The 17862-nt window shown below is 36.4% G+C and overlaps 1 protein-coding gene across 4 annotated transcripts in view; it reads right to left on the bottom strand.

Annotated features, from left to right (window-relative positions):
- Nucleotides 1–17862, bottom strand: part of DCC (DCC netrin 1 receptor) — a 1143392-nt gene that overhangs the window by 119519 nt on the left and 1006011 nt on the right. For 3 of the 4 annotated variants that reach the window (XM_043558863.1, XM_043558864.1, XM_043558862.1), the window contains exons 16-18: nt 12628–12723; nt 6922–7154; nt 2034–2172 (exon numbers count right to left, since the gene is read on the bottom strand). In XM_043558863.1, coding sequence (XP_043414798.1) covers nt 2034–2172; nt 6922–7154; nt 12628–12723 — 468 coding nt within the window. The remainder of the gene's footprint in view (nt 1–2033; nt 2173–6921; nt 7155–12627; nt 12724–17862) is intronic. The other variant, XM_043558865.1, reaches the window with a different exon arrangement.

The raw sequence follows: 17862 nt of genomic DNA, 5'->3' as shown, positions 1-17862 counted from the left end.
ATGATTCTTGTGGTCCAGTCACTCTGAACCATTCACAAGTGTCTCTAGAAGACATCTTTCTGATACTTGCTCATGTATTTTTGTACATGCTGCTCCTTTCCTTGGAAGTTCCTGGAATAGGTACCTGATGATCCTCCCTGGCCATAGTTCAATTATTATTTCTTTTGTGAAACTCTCCTTTATTTCTCTAGACAGAATTTATATTTGGCTCTGTTTGTTCAGATTCTAACTTGCCCTACACTCTACGGTTGTATTTCTTATATTATTTCAGTTTATTTTTTTTTTTGCATTATTTCATTATTTCAGATGTCTTTCTAATTATTTATATTTTACTTAACTAGAATAAAATTAAGGATTTATCACCTGGACAAAATAAAATGTTTTATTTCAAGGATTTGCCAACCACTTTTACCCTTGTCATAAACAATTCCAGCACAAGAACATAACTATATGGCCCTATACAGTCTTTAATGTTACTACAGAATTAGAACCAAACGTGGTGTTATTTCATTCAGTTCATTTCCTTCTCACAGTTCTAAAGGTCTGAAGACACTTGTGAATTATTTCTTGCTTCTCATCATCACCCAGAGATCTCATCCACATGCTATTTACACTTTTGTCCAGATCATTATCTGTTTTGACAATCACCCTGCCTAAAACCACTCTCTAGCAGTTAATATCTTTTTGTCAGAAATGGGTCTCACTGCTAGTACCCCTACAAGGCTATGCAGTTGATGAAAAATCAAGAGAATACATTTATCAATTCAGATTTTAGGGTGCATTTTATGAAAGGGAAAAATGAATGAATTTGCTTGCTTTAAGAGGAAATTACTACTCCTTCTCTTTCATTCAGGGAAGACCTAATGTCTTACTGGTTTATGTTTAACTCCTTTCATTTCCTTTTAAGTAAAAAGGAAGAGCAGGGCCTTTATTCTCCCCATGGTACATAATTCATTCAGCATGTCTCATTCTTCCTTTGAAGCTGTGAACATTGGCATCTAGGGCAGAATTCTAGGAGAAAGAGTTAATATACGTAAACATGTAAAACAGAAGAAGATGAAAAAAAAAAGAAGGATGTTGAAATTAAATCCGACAAACTAGAACACTTCTTATAGAAAGAAGTATCCACAAAAATGTAACAATATTAACAGCAGACTCTCTGAGTTAAAGTAGTAGCTTGGAATAAGGGTCACAATTGCAATGCCATGGGACAAATTCTAATGGAAAAAGAAATTCAACTTACCTGACAGTTTTATTGGTACAGCTTTATTTTTAATTTGGAAATGTGTGGTGTAGTTTACCCCTAACTAGAATACCATGAAACCAATCCAAAAGCATGTTGATTCCCTATTCTTCAGATGTTGGATTTCTGTGAACTATAAAAGCCAAGTGTACTGCATGTCTGTTAAAGTTATGAATTCAATGTTTATGATCCATAGTAAATGTGACTGGTAAAAATTTACAGTGAGTTACATTTTCCTGTGATTTGAACTATTTCAAATTGCATGAAGGTTTTTCCATTGTGTTGTCTTATTGCCAAGGAGTGAACATAGCCACAAGGAAACTTCTTCCCATACCCAGTTGTGGTTATTTATGGTAAACATTACAATGTGATTATGGCTGTAATGCAATGTTTTATTTTGTATCTAATTTATTTCCAAAAAAGTAAATGCCCACCATGACTACTAATCAAAGACTCAAATGTTTTGGACAGAGTTCAGTGCATGGATTTCTGCTTTCACTTAAAGGAGTTGAGAAAAAAGATTTATATTCATTTAGATCCCTGGAGTTAACACCCAGATTAAAACCAGATTATTCAATATATTGAGGACTCATTTTCTTCTTTTGTAGAGTGGAGAGGATAATACTAGATATGAAAGTACTTTGAACTACAAAGAATAAACTATTTCCTGCAGGACGAGGTGGGACTTAGACATCATAGTGCACATATATTCTGATATCCACAAAACCTGGGAAATACCGTTACCAAATGCCAAGAGTCAAAATTTCGAAGCAAGCCTTTCTTCACATACCTGCTTCATATGTGGTGGCGTGGGCAGTCATGCTCCATGTGCTTGACCTTCTGTTTTTTGTTACCATGACCGAGAACTCATACATCGTGTTGGGTTTGAGGCCTGTTGCTGTGTAACTCAGAGATGTTGTGTCTTCTGACTGTACAAGTGGGACATAAGCAAAGAGAAAAAAAAGATGAACTCTATCAACTTGGTAAATCAAAACATGTACAGAGACTACCAAATAACCAAAAAAGAGTCTGTTTCCAAACAGCATAAAAGCTGTGACACAGAACTGGCTCTACTTCCCTTCTGTCAACCAGTTTATACTGCCTGATTATATATATCTAAAACACGGTGGATAAAATCAGATGTGACGTTGTCCAGAGGGGCGGCCAGCTGATCAATTTTCCAAGGAGGGCAATAACCAGTGTGTCAGGACCAGTTCTGTTTGCTTCTCAGTTCCGTTTTTAAGGTAATCTTCACTGACTTTAACTGTAATTTGTTTGTAATAATCCACAATACATTTTATAATAATCAAAATACATTTTATGTATTTTAAGTAGCTCATCATGATTGTTTTTCACTAGTAATAAAATTAGTTTTTAGAGTTTTACTACTTGTGATTTTAAAAATATCTTTAGAGTACAAACTTTTAGTGATCCCAGAATCTATTTGAGTATTATAAAGAAAAAAGACAAAAGCAATGTTGTAGTATGTGGTCTTCTTTTGTTCAGTGTTCACATTAAACACACATTTAAGTATGGTCACTGGAGCAACTGATTAGGAAGGGAATGACAAATTGGGTAAGTATTAAAAGATTATATTAGTGTTAATATTATTTGTCTTTTGAAACCATTCTTTTTCAATTAAATAGCAGGTTAAAGATATTTTAGTAGAAAGTAAATTATCTATTTTTATTGCTTACTCAAGAAATCAAAATGGTAATGAAAAAAATACGTTAATCTTCCAGGTTAATGCATATTTTCCATATGATCAGGCAAATTTAGCCTATTTATGCCTCTATGATACTTATAAGTATCAGGTTATGCTTGGTATTGAAATCTTGACCCTCCTCCAAAGTTTCATATTTATTTTTACTTTTATATTCACTACCTTTGTTATATATCTATGTCTAGAAAATCAAGGAAAGATCTTTTTCCCCACCTATGTCACACCTATCTCCTCCCATACTACTGTAGTGTGGTATATCTTTTTTATTGTACTATGAATCCTTAGATTATAGCTATGAAAATCCTACATTTCATTACAAAACCAAATAAATATTTAACTGTACTAATAACATTTTGATGATGTGCCCATCCATCCTATTAAAGTGATAACCTCATAAACATCTATCAGAAGCTCTTCTTTAAAAAAGCTATAAAAATGTGGGCCCTAAGTAAATGTAAAAATACATTGTAGGCTCAGGAAGATGGAATCCCATCAAATAAAACACAACATAGGCAGCTAGTATCTGACATGCTGAAATATAACTTCCAATCCTGTCTTCTTCACTATCATGAACACTTCTAAGTCTTACAAATGGAAATAAGGGGAGAAATGGGATGATGATGATGAAATACTTCAGTTAGGACAAAAGGATCATACTTTTTATAAAACTAGTCTCTCTGACAATAAAAATCACTGGTGTTTGGGAGACCACTAAGTAATATTGTCCTTGTTTGCGTTTTAGAATGACATACTTGCATTCTGTAAATACCATGAATTCACTGTTTTCTCGGGAACTTCATGGAAGGTCGTTGCTCAGAATAAATCATTAGCCTAGAAGTACTTTGGAAATTCACGGTCAGCTATTTTTGTGAGCATAGACTACCCAGGTACTACCTCTCTGAGCCTCAGTTTGCTCATCCATAAAATGGAGATAACTGTAGCACTGACCTCCTGGCATTATTTAAAGTGTAAAGTAAAACATAGTATCCAACCCAGGGAAGCTTTAGATAAATGTTAGCTACAGTATTTCATGCATTGTCTAATGTGATATTTAACTTTACACATGCATTAGGTTCCCTATTGGGAGGGATATCTTGAGGGTGAAACTGAGTCTTGAAAAACTCTGTATCTTCAGTAATACCCATGTTATATCTGGTAAGCACTAGTCAATACTCAATGAATGGGTTTTGAATAGAAATTTGTATAAAACATCATGTGATTAATCATTTTAGTAGGAACTAAATTACAGAACATTGTTCCTTCTAATAAGGAAAATCAAAACAGAGTTTTAGACAATCAAAATATAAATGTCTGGATTATGGCTTGATATGGGATTACATGAAGTAGAAGGGTACTCCCGTGGAGATAGCCTAGAACAACCCCATAAGGTCATGCAAGCTCTAGCTGTAGTTTCATGGGAAATTGTTCTTCAAGTTATACAACCTATCTATGTCTTCATAAAGGGATCTACATACATGCTTAATTACGGAGAAGCTTATTTTTTTTACAGTAGGTGTGAATAATCTAGTCATATAGATGACAAGGAGATTGAGTAAATGCAGTGGCATGACAGGACACAGCAAAACCAATGCTTGTGCCCATGTCATCTGACTCCATGTACTGATTTTTCTGCCTCTATCTTGTGCATGCTCTGCCTACCTTCTAAAGCTGTACTGGGGAGTGAAATGAAGTAATGGGCATGAAAGTAGTTTGAAAAGCTCACAATGTAAACTCAAAGCATTCCATTACCATTATTTGTAAAACTTAAGTTTATTGTACTACTTTCTAGGGGACTAGATACGTTCTGTATTTATCTTTGCTACCAAACGTACTCCACTCTGTCCTCTAACTCTCTTCTTCACAGGGTGTAGATGTAGAGCATGGGTGCGTAAGAAGGGGGACAGAATGTTAGTAACTAAAAGCCTTAGGTCAGGGAAGATGGTGGGAAGAGGAACATTTAAAATCTTTGTGTTCTATTCCCAGATATCAATCCATGAGAGAAATCAGCCTCCACTTACAAAATAGCTTTTGGGTTGAGTCTGACTTTGCAGGCATTCTTTGTGAGACTCAATAATTCTGTGTCTGCTGTATTAACTATTCACCTGAAATAATTTGCCTCAAGAAATTTTGGAACTTAAGCCATTATGCAGAGAACAATCGTTGTCCCTCAGAACATTTCACATACTGGCAAAGCACCCATTGCCATTCTGTGAAATGAAGGTATGGAGAAAGTACAGCAATTATGAACATAAAAATTTTAAGGTAGTCTTTTAAAAGCAAACTTAGAATTGGGCAATCTGTATATAAAGAGAGACTTAAAAAATGTTCTCATGTATTTCATTGGTTGTCCTATCTGATAATGTTATCTTTATTTATAGTTCTGCTGAGTCTTAAATCTAATACTGCAAGGAGATGGATAGGGTACTTACAACATATGTTACATCAATGATACTATTTGGACTTGCCTGGAGAGTTTTTCCAAATACCTGACCTAGCAGGGCAGCAGTAACAAAGAAAGCTTTTTAAAATGGTTTCGCCTAAAAACTGATATATGATGAAATGTGATTTTTATGCCACTTAAAATTTCAAAGAGACTAGAAGGAGATCCAGCATGGCTACAGGAAGAGAGAGAGGCAGATTTAGAATATTATTGGTGGGATTTTGCTTTACCTCCAGGTTCTTTAGAGTCTGACACTCCCAAAGGATACTGTCATCCCTGAAATCACCACTGGCTAGAGGCAGGATTAAGCAAAATGGCAGTTTAGTGGAAAGAACACTGGATAAGATATCAGGAGGTTCAAATTCTGAGAGGTATTGCAGTAGAGTGGTAAAGAGAAGCCACCTAAGGGTCATACGAAGAAGCAGGAGGACCAGGATTGAACTATTGGTTCCTTGGTTATTTGGTTGTTGAGTACCATGTATGATCTTATTTTTAAAGCTACCTTCTTGATCCCAAATCCTCATCTTGTAAAGCTTTATATTTTAAATGAGCATTCATATATTATCTCACATGAGTAGCTTATGAATTCTTTGAAGTGTAGCAATGGAACTGAGTGTCTTACCCATTGCAAAGTTATAAATAATATGTTAAGTAGCAACAACTAAGCTGTGTTTAACTGCCTCTATAATCTAGTGCAGTTCTAGGTGCACAGTAGGTACCTGATAGTCACCCGTTGCTTTTCTCATTTTTGTCTATATTTTGTGTACTGTTTGTATATACTAATATTGTGGCAGGCTTAGGAGGTAACAAAGTTGTGCCCATATGTAACTATTTGTTGGAGTTACTTAGGCCGGCTGACAGAGATTTAAAAGTAGTGAAGAAAATGCCTCAAATATCTATCTCTACAGAGCTCTTAACGGAGTTATGGGATGAGTCAGTGAAAGGGGTTGGTCTCATTCATATTAGTCAAAGGGGAGTGTGCACTGTGGTTTTCTTTACCACATGAGGGTGTTTCAAGGCTAACTGAGGAAGTAGATGCTAATGGCTTCGAGTGCTTTCTAAAGACCTTATTACAAAATCTTCTGTGTTCCCAGTCATATTCGCTGTCAAATGAGTCTCTGTAGCATTAATAGGGTTGCCTTTGGTGTCAATCTAGAGTCCAAATAAAAAGAAAGACACCAAAATCTATCCAGAAAACTAATGTGGAGCCCTGCTATTTTCAAAGAAAAATGGCATTCCCCTGTACAGAATCAGATTATTTATACAGACGCAGCATCTGGTGGAACTCAAATAACATTTTGCATTTCTTAATGTTTTTCTACCTTGCCTTAGAATTGTTTCCTAAGATACAATTATTCCCATTCTAATTTTAGATATTGAGTTATTAAAATGCCTTGTTTTCCACTTAGTGCCACTGCAGCAAAATGACTCATGACAGCCCAGGAAGCATTTAAAACAATGTATTAAGCAAATGACAGTTCATTTCAAATTTTACACTATCAATTAGAACTTCACCTTGTACTTCGCATTCGCAGAAAAGCTGGTCCTCCACCGGACAGTGTAAAGTCGCACTTCAGATGTTTTTTGGTTCTTAGGGACAGAGTTGTCTGCCCAGCTGACCCTCACAGCATCGTGGGTAAGAGCCACAGCCTGTACACCTACTGGTGGGAGCATGGGGGTGGAGACATCTGGGACCGAGGTGGGGAAATCATCAAGCAAAGGATAATAATCAACTGGGTCAGTGGGATCTGGGTTTAAAAACCCGCCAAATGAAACAAACAAATAAATACATAAATAAAAGAGTTAAAAAAATAAATATCAGTGGTAACACATCACAATGAGTTAAATGCATGGCAATAATGATGAAAGGGAACATGAGAAGAACAGAAAAAAATACAATTAATTCAATCGGAAAACTCATTAGAAACAGTATTGCTAGGTTATAAAAATAACTGACTCTTTTCTATAATTCATTCATTTCCTTACAGTGGTTTTATCAACTCCACTTTTGGTGGTCACTTCTACTTATATATTTTAAAAGTCCATTTTTTCTTGGAGTGTTGCACATTGCTTCTTAAAATGTTTAGCATAGAACTTAACAGTTTTATAAATACACAGATAAAATAACAAGATCCAAAGGAGCGTTTGGTTTATTTCCTGCTGTAAAGGAAATAAGTGCCTATCTAATATCTGTTTGCTTATGTTTGTTTATTTTTCTCCCTTTCTAACTTGATTTGGTTTCCCTAACGCTTTCATTATTGCTTAGCTTATATCTGCATAAGTATTGTTTAAGCAAGAAACAAACAAGAAAGACCAAAGGACACTTCAGTCCTTAGCACTCTGTCTATGGCTATGATTGCATAAAACTAGACTGACCAAGTCCATGGTCCACATGGTCCAATGATATGTTTGATAACTAGGTTTCTTGTAGCACTTGGTACAGCAGGTTTTCTCAGATCGAAATCCTTAAAGAAAGCATGGAAGTGTCCGTTTTACCCACATTCTCACAGAGTAATTAGATAAGTTTTTACACTTTTAAGGCATACCTAGATTCTATATTACTTGTTCCAAAATGTCAGGTTCCACGGAAAGACTTTATGTTATTGACGGGGAGACAGAACGAACTGTGTGAGGTACACACATGCTTTGATCCATTAACATAATCAGAACCTGCATAATGCTGTGTGTGGTTTTATAAAATCCTCGAGAAAAATTGTGTACTCTTTTTACGCTGGGGGTATCAGAATCAGAGGAGCTTATTTTCTGACTGTAGTAAGGGTCCAATTTTGAGTCTTTGATTTTATACCTAGGACTTTTACACTTTTGAAATTTCACCTTTAAATCATGTAATATTGTATTCTCACTAAGAAAAAGTAGCCTTCAGGCTGGGCCTATGATGACCTGGTAATATGTGGAATATCTGAAGCAGTATACATACAGAGCTTATATTTTTAAATAGCCTAGTTCCAAGCACAGCAGCTGCTGGCTGGTTTTGTTGATTACTTCACTTTGTCCACTGTATTTCAAATGCCTATCCCCTACTCATTGCTCTGTTTTCCAATGAATTATTTAGTAGTTTACTGGGCTGTGGTCTTTGGAGCAAAATATAAAACCCGAAAACAAAAACAGAACAAAAGGAAAGGGAAAAAAAAAAAGAGAGAGAGAAAGAAAAATGTGTGTTTAAAATTTAATGACAGAGCCCAGGCTTTCCATATTTCCTTTGATGTGTCTTTTTATTAAGGGCTCCTTTAAACCCAAATGGATTTATGAAATGATGAAAGGGGAGCTGAAGAGCATCAAGGAGGATCCTGATCAGTCATCAGGTTGGTGCCCTGGTGGAAGGTGTTTTGGCCAAACTGAGGCTGGTGCTGCTTCACTTGTTTCTATTCTTAGCCGACTTTCCAAGAAGAAGGTTATACACACAGGAAGACCGCTCTGAATCACAAACTTCTTTGTTGACCGACCTATATAATGTGTTATACCTGATTTGTTGTTTCTTTGCTTAATCTGGCTCTTACACCTATATGAATAATAATAATCTTCCATAGGTGCCATATATGAGGTTTTGAAAAGTAGCAATTCTACTAAAAGAAATGTTAGCATTCAGCCTGGCTGTTTTTGGATTGTAGAATACTATATTTTTCATGACTTGTGGAGTTTCTTGGAGTCTCAGTTCCAGAATGCGTTCCCTAAATTTCAAGTAATGTTGTTTATTGGTATTTATCTATGGACTTACATAATTTAAGAATTTCTATCTCTGGCCAAGTTTTTCTTGACTTTTTTAAGGCAATTTGTTTTCGGGCATGGCTTCTCACTTATCTCCTTTAAGTTGCAAATTTGTACCATCAAATACAAGAGCCACTAATTACATGGGCAATTTAAGTTTGAATTAATTAAAATTAAATACAATTAAAAAATCACTTCTGTTGCACTAGCCAATTTTAAGTGTTCCATGGCCATATAAGCCAATCTATCATCTTGGATAGTATAGATATGGAAATTTTCCAATAAAGCAGAATGTTCTAGTGGATGGCAAGCCCTACACTAAACACATAAATGTCACATACACTGCTAATTATCTTTCTCTCAGGAGAGAAACTGCTTGAGTAGTTAAGTTAAAAATATTCTTTTGTTGCTGAACAACTTTTTCCAGTTTTCAGGTGCCTTATATGCTACTGATTTGCAGTGGTTATATTCAAGAGTAAAAACTAAATAAATCAAAAATTAAAAGGGCAAAACATAGCCTTAAAACTTTTGCTAAAAAGAGAAGCCTATTTGGTTCCTAACAGACGTTTTGGTAAGAGTTCATGAATTTTTGGCTAACACGCCAAAGTTCAAAGCAAGCTTTGAAAATAATAACATAATTTTGCATCTGGATTATACTTCATTCAGACATTGATGAAACAGTTGAGAATAAACAAGTTCAAACGACACACCTCTTTATTCCTTTGCCCTCTTCCCTTATCCAGGCTCAAAATGTCTTGTTCTTGCAACAATAAGAAATAAAAAGCTCTACTGAAAACTAAAAACTCTTCACATACCCATTTGACCTGGTGAAACTTTCCTCGGCTCTAATACTAATATATTCAGGATGAAATGAGGCTCCAGAGTGTGCCAACATCTAAGAGCATATACTTGTAGAAAGCATCATGGCCTGATACTTACTCCAGCCTGATGCATTTATTGCCTGTGATTTTTTACTTACTTTATGCTGTCCTCTTCCAAGTCTTCCCAAGGGAATACTTGGGAGAAGCTCAAAGACAGAGAATGTCTTCTCTGTGGCATTATGACACATTTATTGATAGAATTTCTCCCAGAGCCTTAATCTTTGATTCCATTTATTTGTCCTTTGTTCTCCATGATGTGGGGAAACACAATAAGTCTGCCACATCCAAGAAAATTGTATACTTTTCCTCTGGAAAGAACTGGTTTTATTCATTCCTCTTCAACCCCTTACTGACTCTGCTTCATTTAGAAAATGCCTCGCACAATTTCTAAGTTTTGGTATCCATTTATTTCCCAGATCCATTAGGATTAGAGTCCAATCAGGAAAAAAAATAGTCTTATGGATCACTGGTATTTTAGAAACCACTCTGGGAATGCCATATGCCGAGGGTTAAACAATGACAATAAATGTGAAGGCAGAAGTTAATGTCCCAAATGGTTCTTTTTGAGCAACTTATCTTCAGTTTATCTAAACTCTACTATTTTTACTACTACTACTACTACTTTCTGCTCAAAAATTGATTTTTTGGGGGGTGGTCATCTAAGTGTCCCTTCTTTGTGGGCTCTACTTTTGATAAGAAAATAGTTTGAAATAGTGACAGTATTACTAATTCGTGTGGCCTGACCACAAGCTCAAAGTCCTGTTGATGAGCCGGTGCTCAACATCTTTCATCAGAGGCAGGAAAAAGATGGACTAAAAAAAAAATTATGGGAAGGACAAGTACAGCTGAAGTAGCTCGTTATTTCCCAAAGAGTCCTGCTGCTGGCAGAATAAGAACATAAGGGGAAATGAAAGTTCTAGATACCTCCATCACGTTATGTTTCCATTCTGGACCTCCACATGCTTCATCTCTCTGTGTTTAGAGATCGTATGTTTGACAGTAAAGATTCTCTAAGGTAATACTTCTTATGTGCCCTTCTGGGGAGACATGAGTCCCTTGGGTAACACAATGAGAGACCTAAACGGTCTCCCCAGATAAATGAATATATTGACACATACCCCAAATTTTGCATACCACGTTAGGGCAGGTCATAGACCTTGAAAGATTCAAGGAGACTGTGGAATAACAACTTTGCCTTACAAGAAAATCTGGTTGAAATCAATAAAGTGATGGTATATTCTGGGAACCATCATATGAATTCATTTTACAACTGTGTATTCTTAAGAAAGTCTATGAAAGGAGATAGTGAGTTTGGAAAATAAACTGTACAAAGTTTACATACATTTAGGGGGTAGCAAAAGATCACACTATTTATTATATTTTAATTTATTTGTCCTTGTCAGGAGGCATCTAGTAATTTTCCATGTCCTCCAGTTCTTGCTATGAAATCCTGCTCTCAGATCCTTTATTCTCATTAAGGTGAAGATAGCTGATGAGTTAAATGAAGTCTGAGGCTCGTGAGTTTTGAAAGGGGGCAGGATTGAAGTGTTCATTAAAAAGATGGACCTCTTGAGTTTTACTCTCATATTTTAGACATAAGGCTCTTGGAGGTGATTGTGTGACTTTCTAGTGACTCTGAACAGCTCCCCCCGGAATCTAGTGATTCTGAACAGAATAAGGGGGTACTTAATTCTATTTTTTTAAAAGCAAGTTTCATGTCCAACATGGAGCCCAATGTGGGGCTTGAACTTACAACCCTGAGATCAAGACATGAGCTGAGATCAAGAGTTGGACACTTAACCCACTGAGCCACCCCGGTGCCTTGTACTTATTCTATTTTTGAGTAAGTCCAGCCTTACTCCACAAATAGTCTCCATAAATGTCCTGGATCTCACTCCTTTCTGAGTTCCTTGGGCTATTTTTCTCTTGTGTGCTGCCTTTACACTCCAACTCACATAAGAATTCCTAGAGGTGTTAAACCTCAGAAGCAGCAAGTACTTCCAATGTCATGATGCTCTGGGCACTGTTAGAGTGACCTATAGTTCCTGGTTCAGGGAAAGGCCACCTGTATGATTCAGCCTAGTCCAAACCAGTCCCAGGAGGTCAGTCCTTCCTTGTGATATTAGCTTGAAGGATCTTCTGTAGAGAAGCATGTGGCCATCTGGGCATTTGGTGGCTTTTATGTGGAAACTTTCCTACCTAAATTGTGCTGGTCTGCAAGATGAAACAAGATGCTCAGGAGAATGAAGAGTGGTATTGGAGAATCAAAGTATGAGCTATTGAAGAAGACAGAGAAGAAGAGATCCCTATTCTCGAAGCCCACATACTAATTTATAGACTGACTTCCTCTCAATTTTGAAAACCAAGAAAATAATGAAATATGTGTGTGTATATGTGTATACATGTATATCCAAACACACAGACACACACGACACACACACACACACACACACACACACACACATACTCATAAGGCTCAGAACATGACTACATACATTTTGGTTTTTTTCTTTGTATTTTGTTTTATTTTGTTTTAGGCGTTTGGTTTTGTTTTTGCCACCACAACTCAAACACTGACTACCTTGTCACGACAGGATTAACTATTTTAGCTTACCTGTTATAGATCTGGTGGTGGCACTTTCATAAAGAGGAACTCCTTCTCCTGCATTGTTAAAAGCTTTTAGGGAGATGACATAATGGGAACTTGACTCTGAAGAAAAACAGAAAGAAAATAAACATGTTGATTTATTTAGTGTACTGAAATATCCAGGATAAACATTTTCCCCCAATACAATTTAATATGATCTATTAAGTAAATTGTTGCTTAAAAATGAGTGAGTTTGCTTCTGGGAACTAGGTGGCAGTGGTGACAATACAGTTTTTGATCTTCCTGAATCTCCACAAAAAAAGAGACTGAATGGGGGTGCCTAGGTGGTTCAGTCAATTAAGCATCTGATTTCTGCTTAGGTCATGATCTCACGTTTCATGAGTTTGAGCCCCACATCTGGCTTTGTGCTGACAGCTCAGAGCGTGAAGCCTGCTTTGGATTCTGTGTCTCCCTCTCTCTGCCCCCCCTCAAAAATAAATAAACATAAAAAAAAAGAGAGAGAGTGAATGACTAGATAGAAAACCAAAAGCATCTGGATAATTACAGCAAACGTAGGTGATGAGCTGTATATACTCTTAAACTCTCAAATCCAACTGGATGTGGACAAACTACTACCAACCTTCGGACTTGCATGTTATCAGCAGCTGTGTAGGAGAAATCAGAGGGAAGCATCAAACTTGAAAACAGGGTAATTCTAAAATAACCATCACCTAATGCTAGAAAATTCAGAAGATCAATCTGATAACATAACCAATCTGATAACCAATCTGAGTAAATACAAATACTCAAAAGTAGCTTGGAATATCTCCTCTCCAGAACAGGACTTATGCTGGGGACAAAGTACTGGGTACAGAGTTACTATCCGAGCAGACAGAAGTAACAGAAATGAAAGGGAAGAGAAAGTCTAGATAAAAGTAGGAGAGAGGAATAATCATGAAAACTTAGAAAGCAAGTTGCCATACAGTTTTCAGTGTGTATCAGGGGTTGGCCAACTTGTCTCGTAAAGGGCCCAGATAGCAAATTTTTAGCTTTACAGATCGCATTGTCTCTGTCACGTATTCACCTGTGTTTGTTTGTTTGGTTGGTTGTTTACAACTCTTCAAAAATGTAAAAACCATTGTTAGTTCAGTGGGGTCCAAACAAAAATAGGACCTGGGCCAGATGTGACCCACAGGCTACAATTTACAGAGTCCTGAGCTCTGGCCCAATGAAAGCAACAGAAGAAGGAGCTGTGTGGATTTAGAAAAGCACATTAAACAGAAACATAGGGAACATAGGGAAACAGGTCACATGAAAGCAAGCAGGCAACAAAAGTCTGTTGAGGTTAAATGCCTTACAAAATAAAATGAGGAGAATGCCACTTCTATAGACAAGCACACTCCCAAAAAGGGATTGAAAATACACAAGGAAAGTAGGTCACCCCTGTGATTGACTATTTCAAAATGAGCTAAACCACATTAAGAAAATCAGATGCCAGGGGCGCCTGGGTGGCGCAGTCGGTTAAGCGTCCGACTTCAGCCAGGTCACGATCTCGCGGTCCGTGAGTTCGAGCCCCATGTCAGGCTCTGGGCTGATGGCTCAGAGCCTGGAGCCTGTTTCCGATTCTGTGTCTCCCTCTCTCTCTGCCCCTCCCCCGTTCATGCTCTGTCTCTCTCTGTCCCAAAAAATAAAAATAAACGTTGAAAAAAAAATTAAAAAAAAAAGAAAATTAGATGCCAGATATTCAAGAGTAACATAAATTAGAATTAGAAAAAAAATAGAAGTGAGGTGGCATAACTCAAGAAAGAATAGGTAAGTAAAAACATAATTTTCAAAATAAAGCGTGACTAATGAACAAACAAGCTCAAGGAAAAACAAACACAAAACAAAAAGAAATGAAGAGAGAGTAAAATAGAAGTCAGGAGAGAGTGATGAACAGAAGGAAGTTCTAACTGATGAGTGATGCAGTTCTAACTGATGAAAAAGAAAACCAAAGAAAGACAATGGAGCAAATACAAAAGAGTGGAATTCAAGAAATGTTTGGGGAGTTAAAAAAAATCTTTTAGGCATCTGGACAGAAAGAATACATGACCTATCAGAGGACAATTAAATTATGATCAGACTTTTGCACAGTCCCATTTTATGCCAGAGGGAATTGAAGTAATTTATTTGAGATATTCAAGGTAAGAAAATGTAATTCAAAGATTTTATGGTTAGCAAAGGTTAACTTTAAACATGATGGCACACCCAAGCTGGTATCAACATATATGCAACCCAGGGAATGTTGCTTCCTTGAACCTGAGAGCTACTAGAAAATGAGCTTTCGACATCCTAAATGACCAAGGGAGATGCAACCCAATAGTTAACTGGTGAACAACAAATGCTAGGAACTAAGACGAGGTGAGAGTTAAAAGGAGAAGATTTTATTTTTGTAATGGCTACATGTTCTGACACTGTAGCTAGTCTATAATCATAAGTCAAAAATAAGGGAGAATAGGGGTACTGTATGCAAAAATAAATGTTTCGATAATTATTATTCCTGATGATACCATTATTCTTGTTATGCTGAGACTAATGCAATATTGGATAAAGCAAATGAATAATCATGAGAAATTATAATCCTATCATCCCGTGTCCTTAAGAACCAGAAAATTAGTGTGGATTAAAGGACACACTGATGTAAAATAGAAGAAGTATATAAAGTCTTATGTTTCTAAACTTTAATTGGAAAAAACTCAGTTTAAACTCAAAAGGCATTTTCTCTCTGTTGTAATTCTACCCACTGAAGAAGTCTAGAGATATTGTCAGTAGGGGTGCTTGTTAGCACCCCTAATGTCCCGATTAGGATTTTGAGAAAAATACTTTTTTGCACTTCAAGAAGCAAGGGGTTCTTGAAAACCTGGTTGATTCCTGGACTGAGGTAGGATGCATATCAATTAAGCCTGAAACATGTTGATATAACCAAATAGGAAGCGACCAAAGACTAATAGGCTCATGTCAAATGGATTCAGGAATCAAAGTGAAGAGGCTCCAGCAGACCAAAGATGAAGACAATCTGAGATTCAATAAAGGTAAGAGTTTCAGTGAATTGAAACCCAGCAAATACATGTGAATGTATGAATTCATAAAGATATTTTAAAAAATGACAAAAGTGGGGCACCTCAGTCAGTTAAGCATCTGACTCTTGGTTTTGGCTCATGTCATGATCTCATAGTTCATGAGCTTGAGCCCCCTGACAGGCTCTGTGCTGACTTTGCAGAGCTTGCTTGGGATTTTCTCTCTCTCCCTTTCTCTCTGTGTCTCCCCTGCATGTGCACGCTCTCTCTCTCTCTCGTAATAAATCAACTTAAATAAATAAATAATAAATAATAAAAGTTGGTGACTTCTGAGGTTGACAGAGAACCAAATTGTTGTCTTGAAAATTAGGTAAAGGATCAAATATTATGTATTTCTTAAATAAACTCTATGACTGTGTAACCAACAGAGTGTGAGGGGAAGCATCCACTTATAATCTCATTCCAACTAACAAGTAAAAACCCAATGATAGAATTCAAATATTACTATTTTGCAGCTCTAATGAACAAAAGGATATGGGCATTAAGAATTTGTGATGGCTAAGATAAAATACAGATATCTAGGCACTACGTATCTCCGAATAAAAGAACTCCCTCCCTCTAGAGTCTTGCCAAAGGATGGAATCTACTTAGTCTGATCAAACCTCTAGATTCAAATGCCAGTTTGCAGGAATAGAGCAAAGAAACAGTTTAAGTCCAATTAATGATAATTCATTAAGCTATATATTTGTTGCATGTAGTTTTCTTTATCTTTTATTTAACAATTAAAAAAAGCTTAAAAAATGAGTGAATTTAGGGGCACCCAGGTGATTCATTTAGTTGAGTGTCTGACTCTTGGTTTCGACTCAGGTCATCATCTCTTGGTTTGGTTCCTGAGTTTGAGCCCTGCATTGAGCTCTCAGCTGACAGAGGAGAGCCTGCTTGAGGTTCTATCTCTCTCGCTCTCTCTCTGCCCTTTCCCAGCTCATGTTCTCTCTCAAAATAAATAAACATTTTAAAAAAATAAGTGAATTTATCTCTGACAGTGTTCTTTGAAAATTGATTAGATGACTTTTTCTTCATGAAATTTTATGTAACCTAAATATTAGCATTCAAGATATTGACATTCCAAACCACAATGAGCCACAATATAGCAAGAGGAATAGAATAAAATTATGTTTAATGTAGTCAAAGGGCTTCAATTAAGTGAATTGCTTCCCCTACAAAAGAGGATATTTATTTATTAATTTTTGCTGTGAACCTAGTTTACTAATAAGAAAGTAATCGGTCAACAGTGATAAATACTCTTGGAGATACAAGATTATTTATAAAAGATACACCTCTGTTGTCAGTTTGCAACCATAATTCTGGGCAGAGAAAACAATGAACAATGAAAGATTGCATAAAATTAAGCAGTACAGTATATGACACTACTTGTGAACGCTATGTGAGTTTAGAGGACTGGAAAATTAGTGAGGGACTGGGTCATCAAAGACTTCTTGGCAGATAATGGACTTGGAACTAGGGCTTGAGGATATGGGTAGGATTTAGAGATGGAAGGATAATAGAAAATAGAAAAAAATCTCAGGAAAAAGGCGTATGTTAAAAATGCAGTTAGATGTGTCAGCAAAAATACTTTTCTAGTAGGAAAAGCATCCCTTATGGTTATTGAAATGGAGACAACGTCTGATTTCATACACGTGACTTATCTGCACAATTACAATGTAAATAATTACATTATGTTCAAACCCTATATAATTGCCTTTTTGTGGGTAAAATTGCATTTGGTTTTACATTATACACATATAGTATATATTTGCATTTATCTATGTATTTATCAAGGGAGTGAGGAAGAGGTTAACAATTCCAAAACTCATGTGCTTGGGAATTAGGGTTTTGATTCTTGTTTGGTTTGGCTTAGTTTGACTTTTTAAATCTGAAGGAGAGAGAAAAGGAGAAAGGCAGAGAGAGGAGAGAGAGAGAGAGAGAGAGAGAGAGATTTAGTCACAAGGTATGAGATACAATAGGGCAGAGAGGATGCTTGACAGTAATTCATCTAAGTAATTCACCTAAGGAATGGAGCCACCACTCTAAGCTGTTATTAGCATGTGGAAGGCAGTCTTCTAGCCTATCAGCGTATGAAAGGTAGGCCACAAATCTATAAACTCAGATTCCTATATATACAACTACATGCAAATCTACACCTATT

Source organism: Prionailurus bengalensis, chromosome D3 (genome assembly GCF_016509475.1).
Source record: "Prionailurus bengalensis isolate Pbe53 chromosome D3, Fcat_Pben_1.1_paternal_pri, whole genome shotgun sequence".
Taxonomy (NCBI): Eukaryota; Metazoa; Chordata; class Mammalia; order Carnivora; family Felidae; genus Prionailurus; species Prionailurus bengalensis.
Note: the sequence above shows the minus strand (reverse complement) of the source record. Positions and strands in the feature narration are given on the sequence as shown.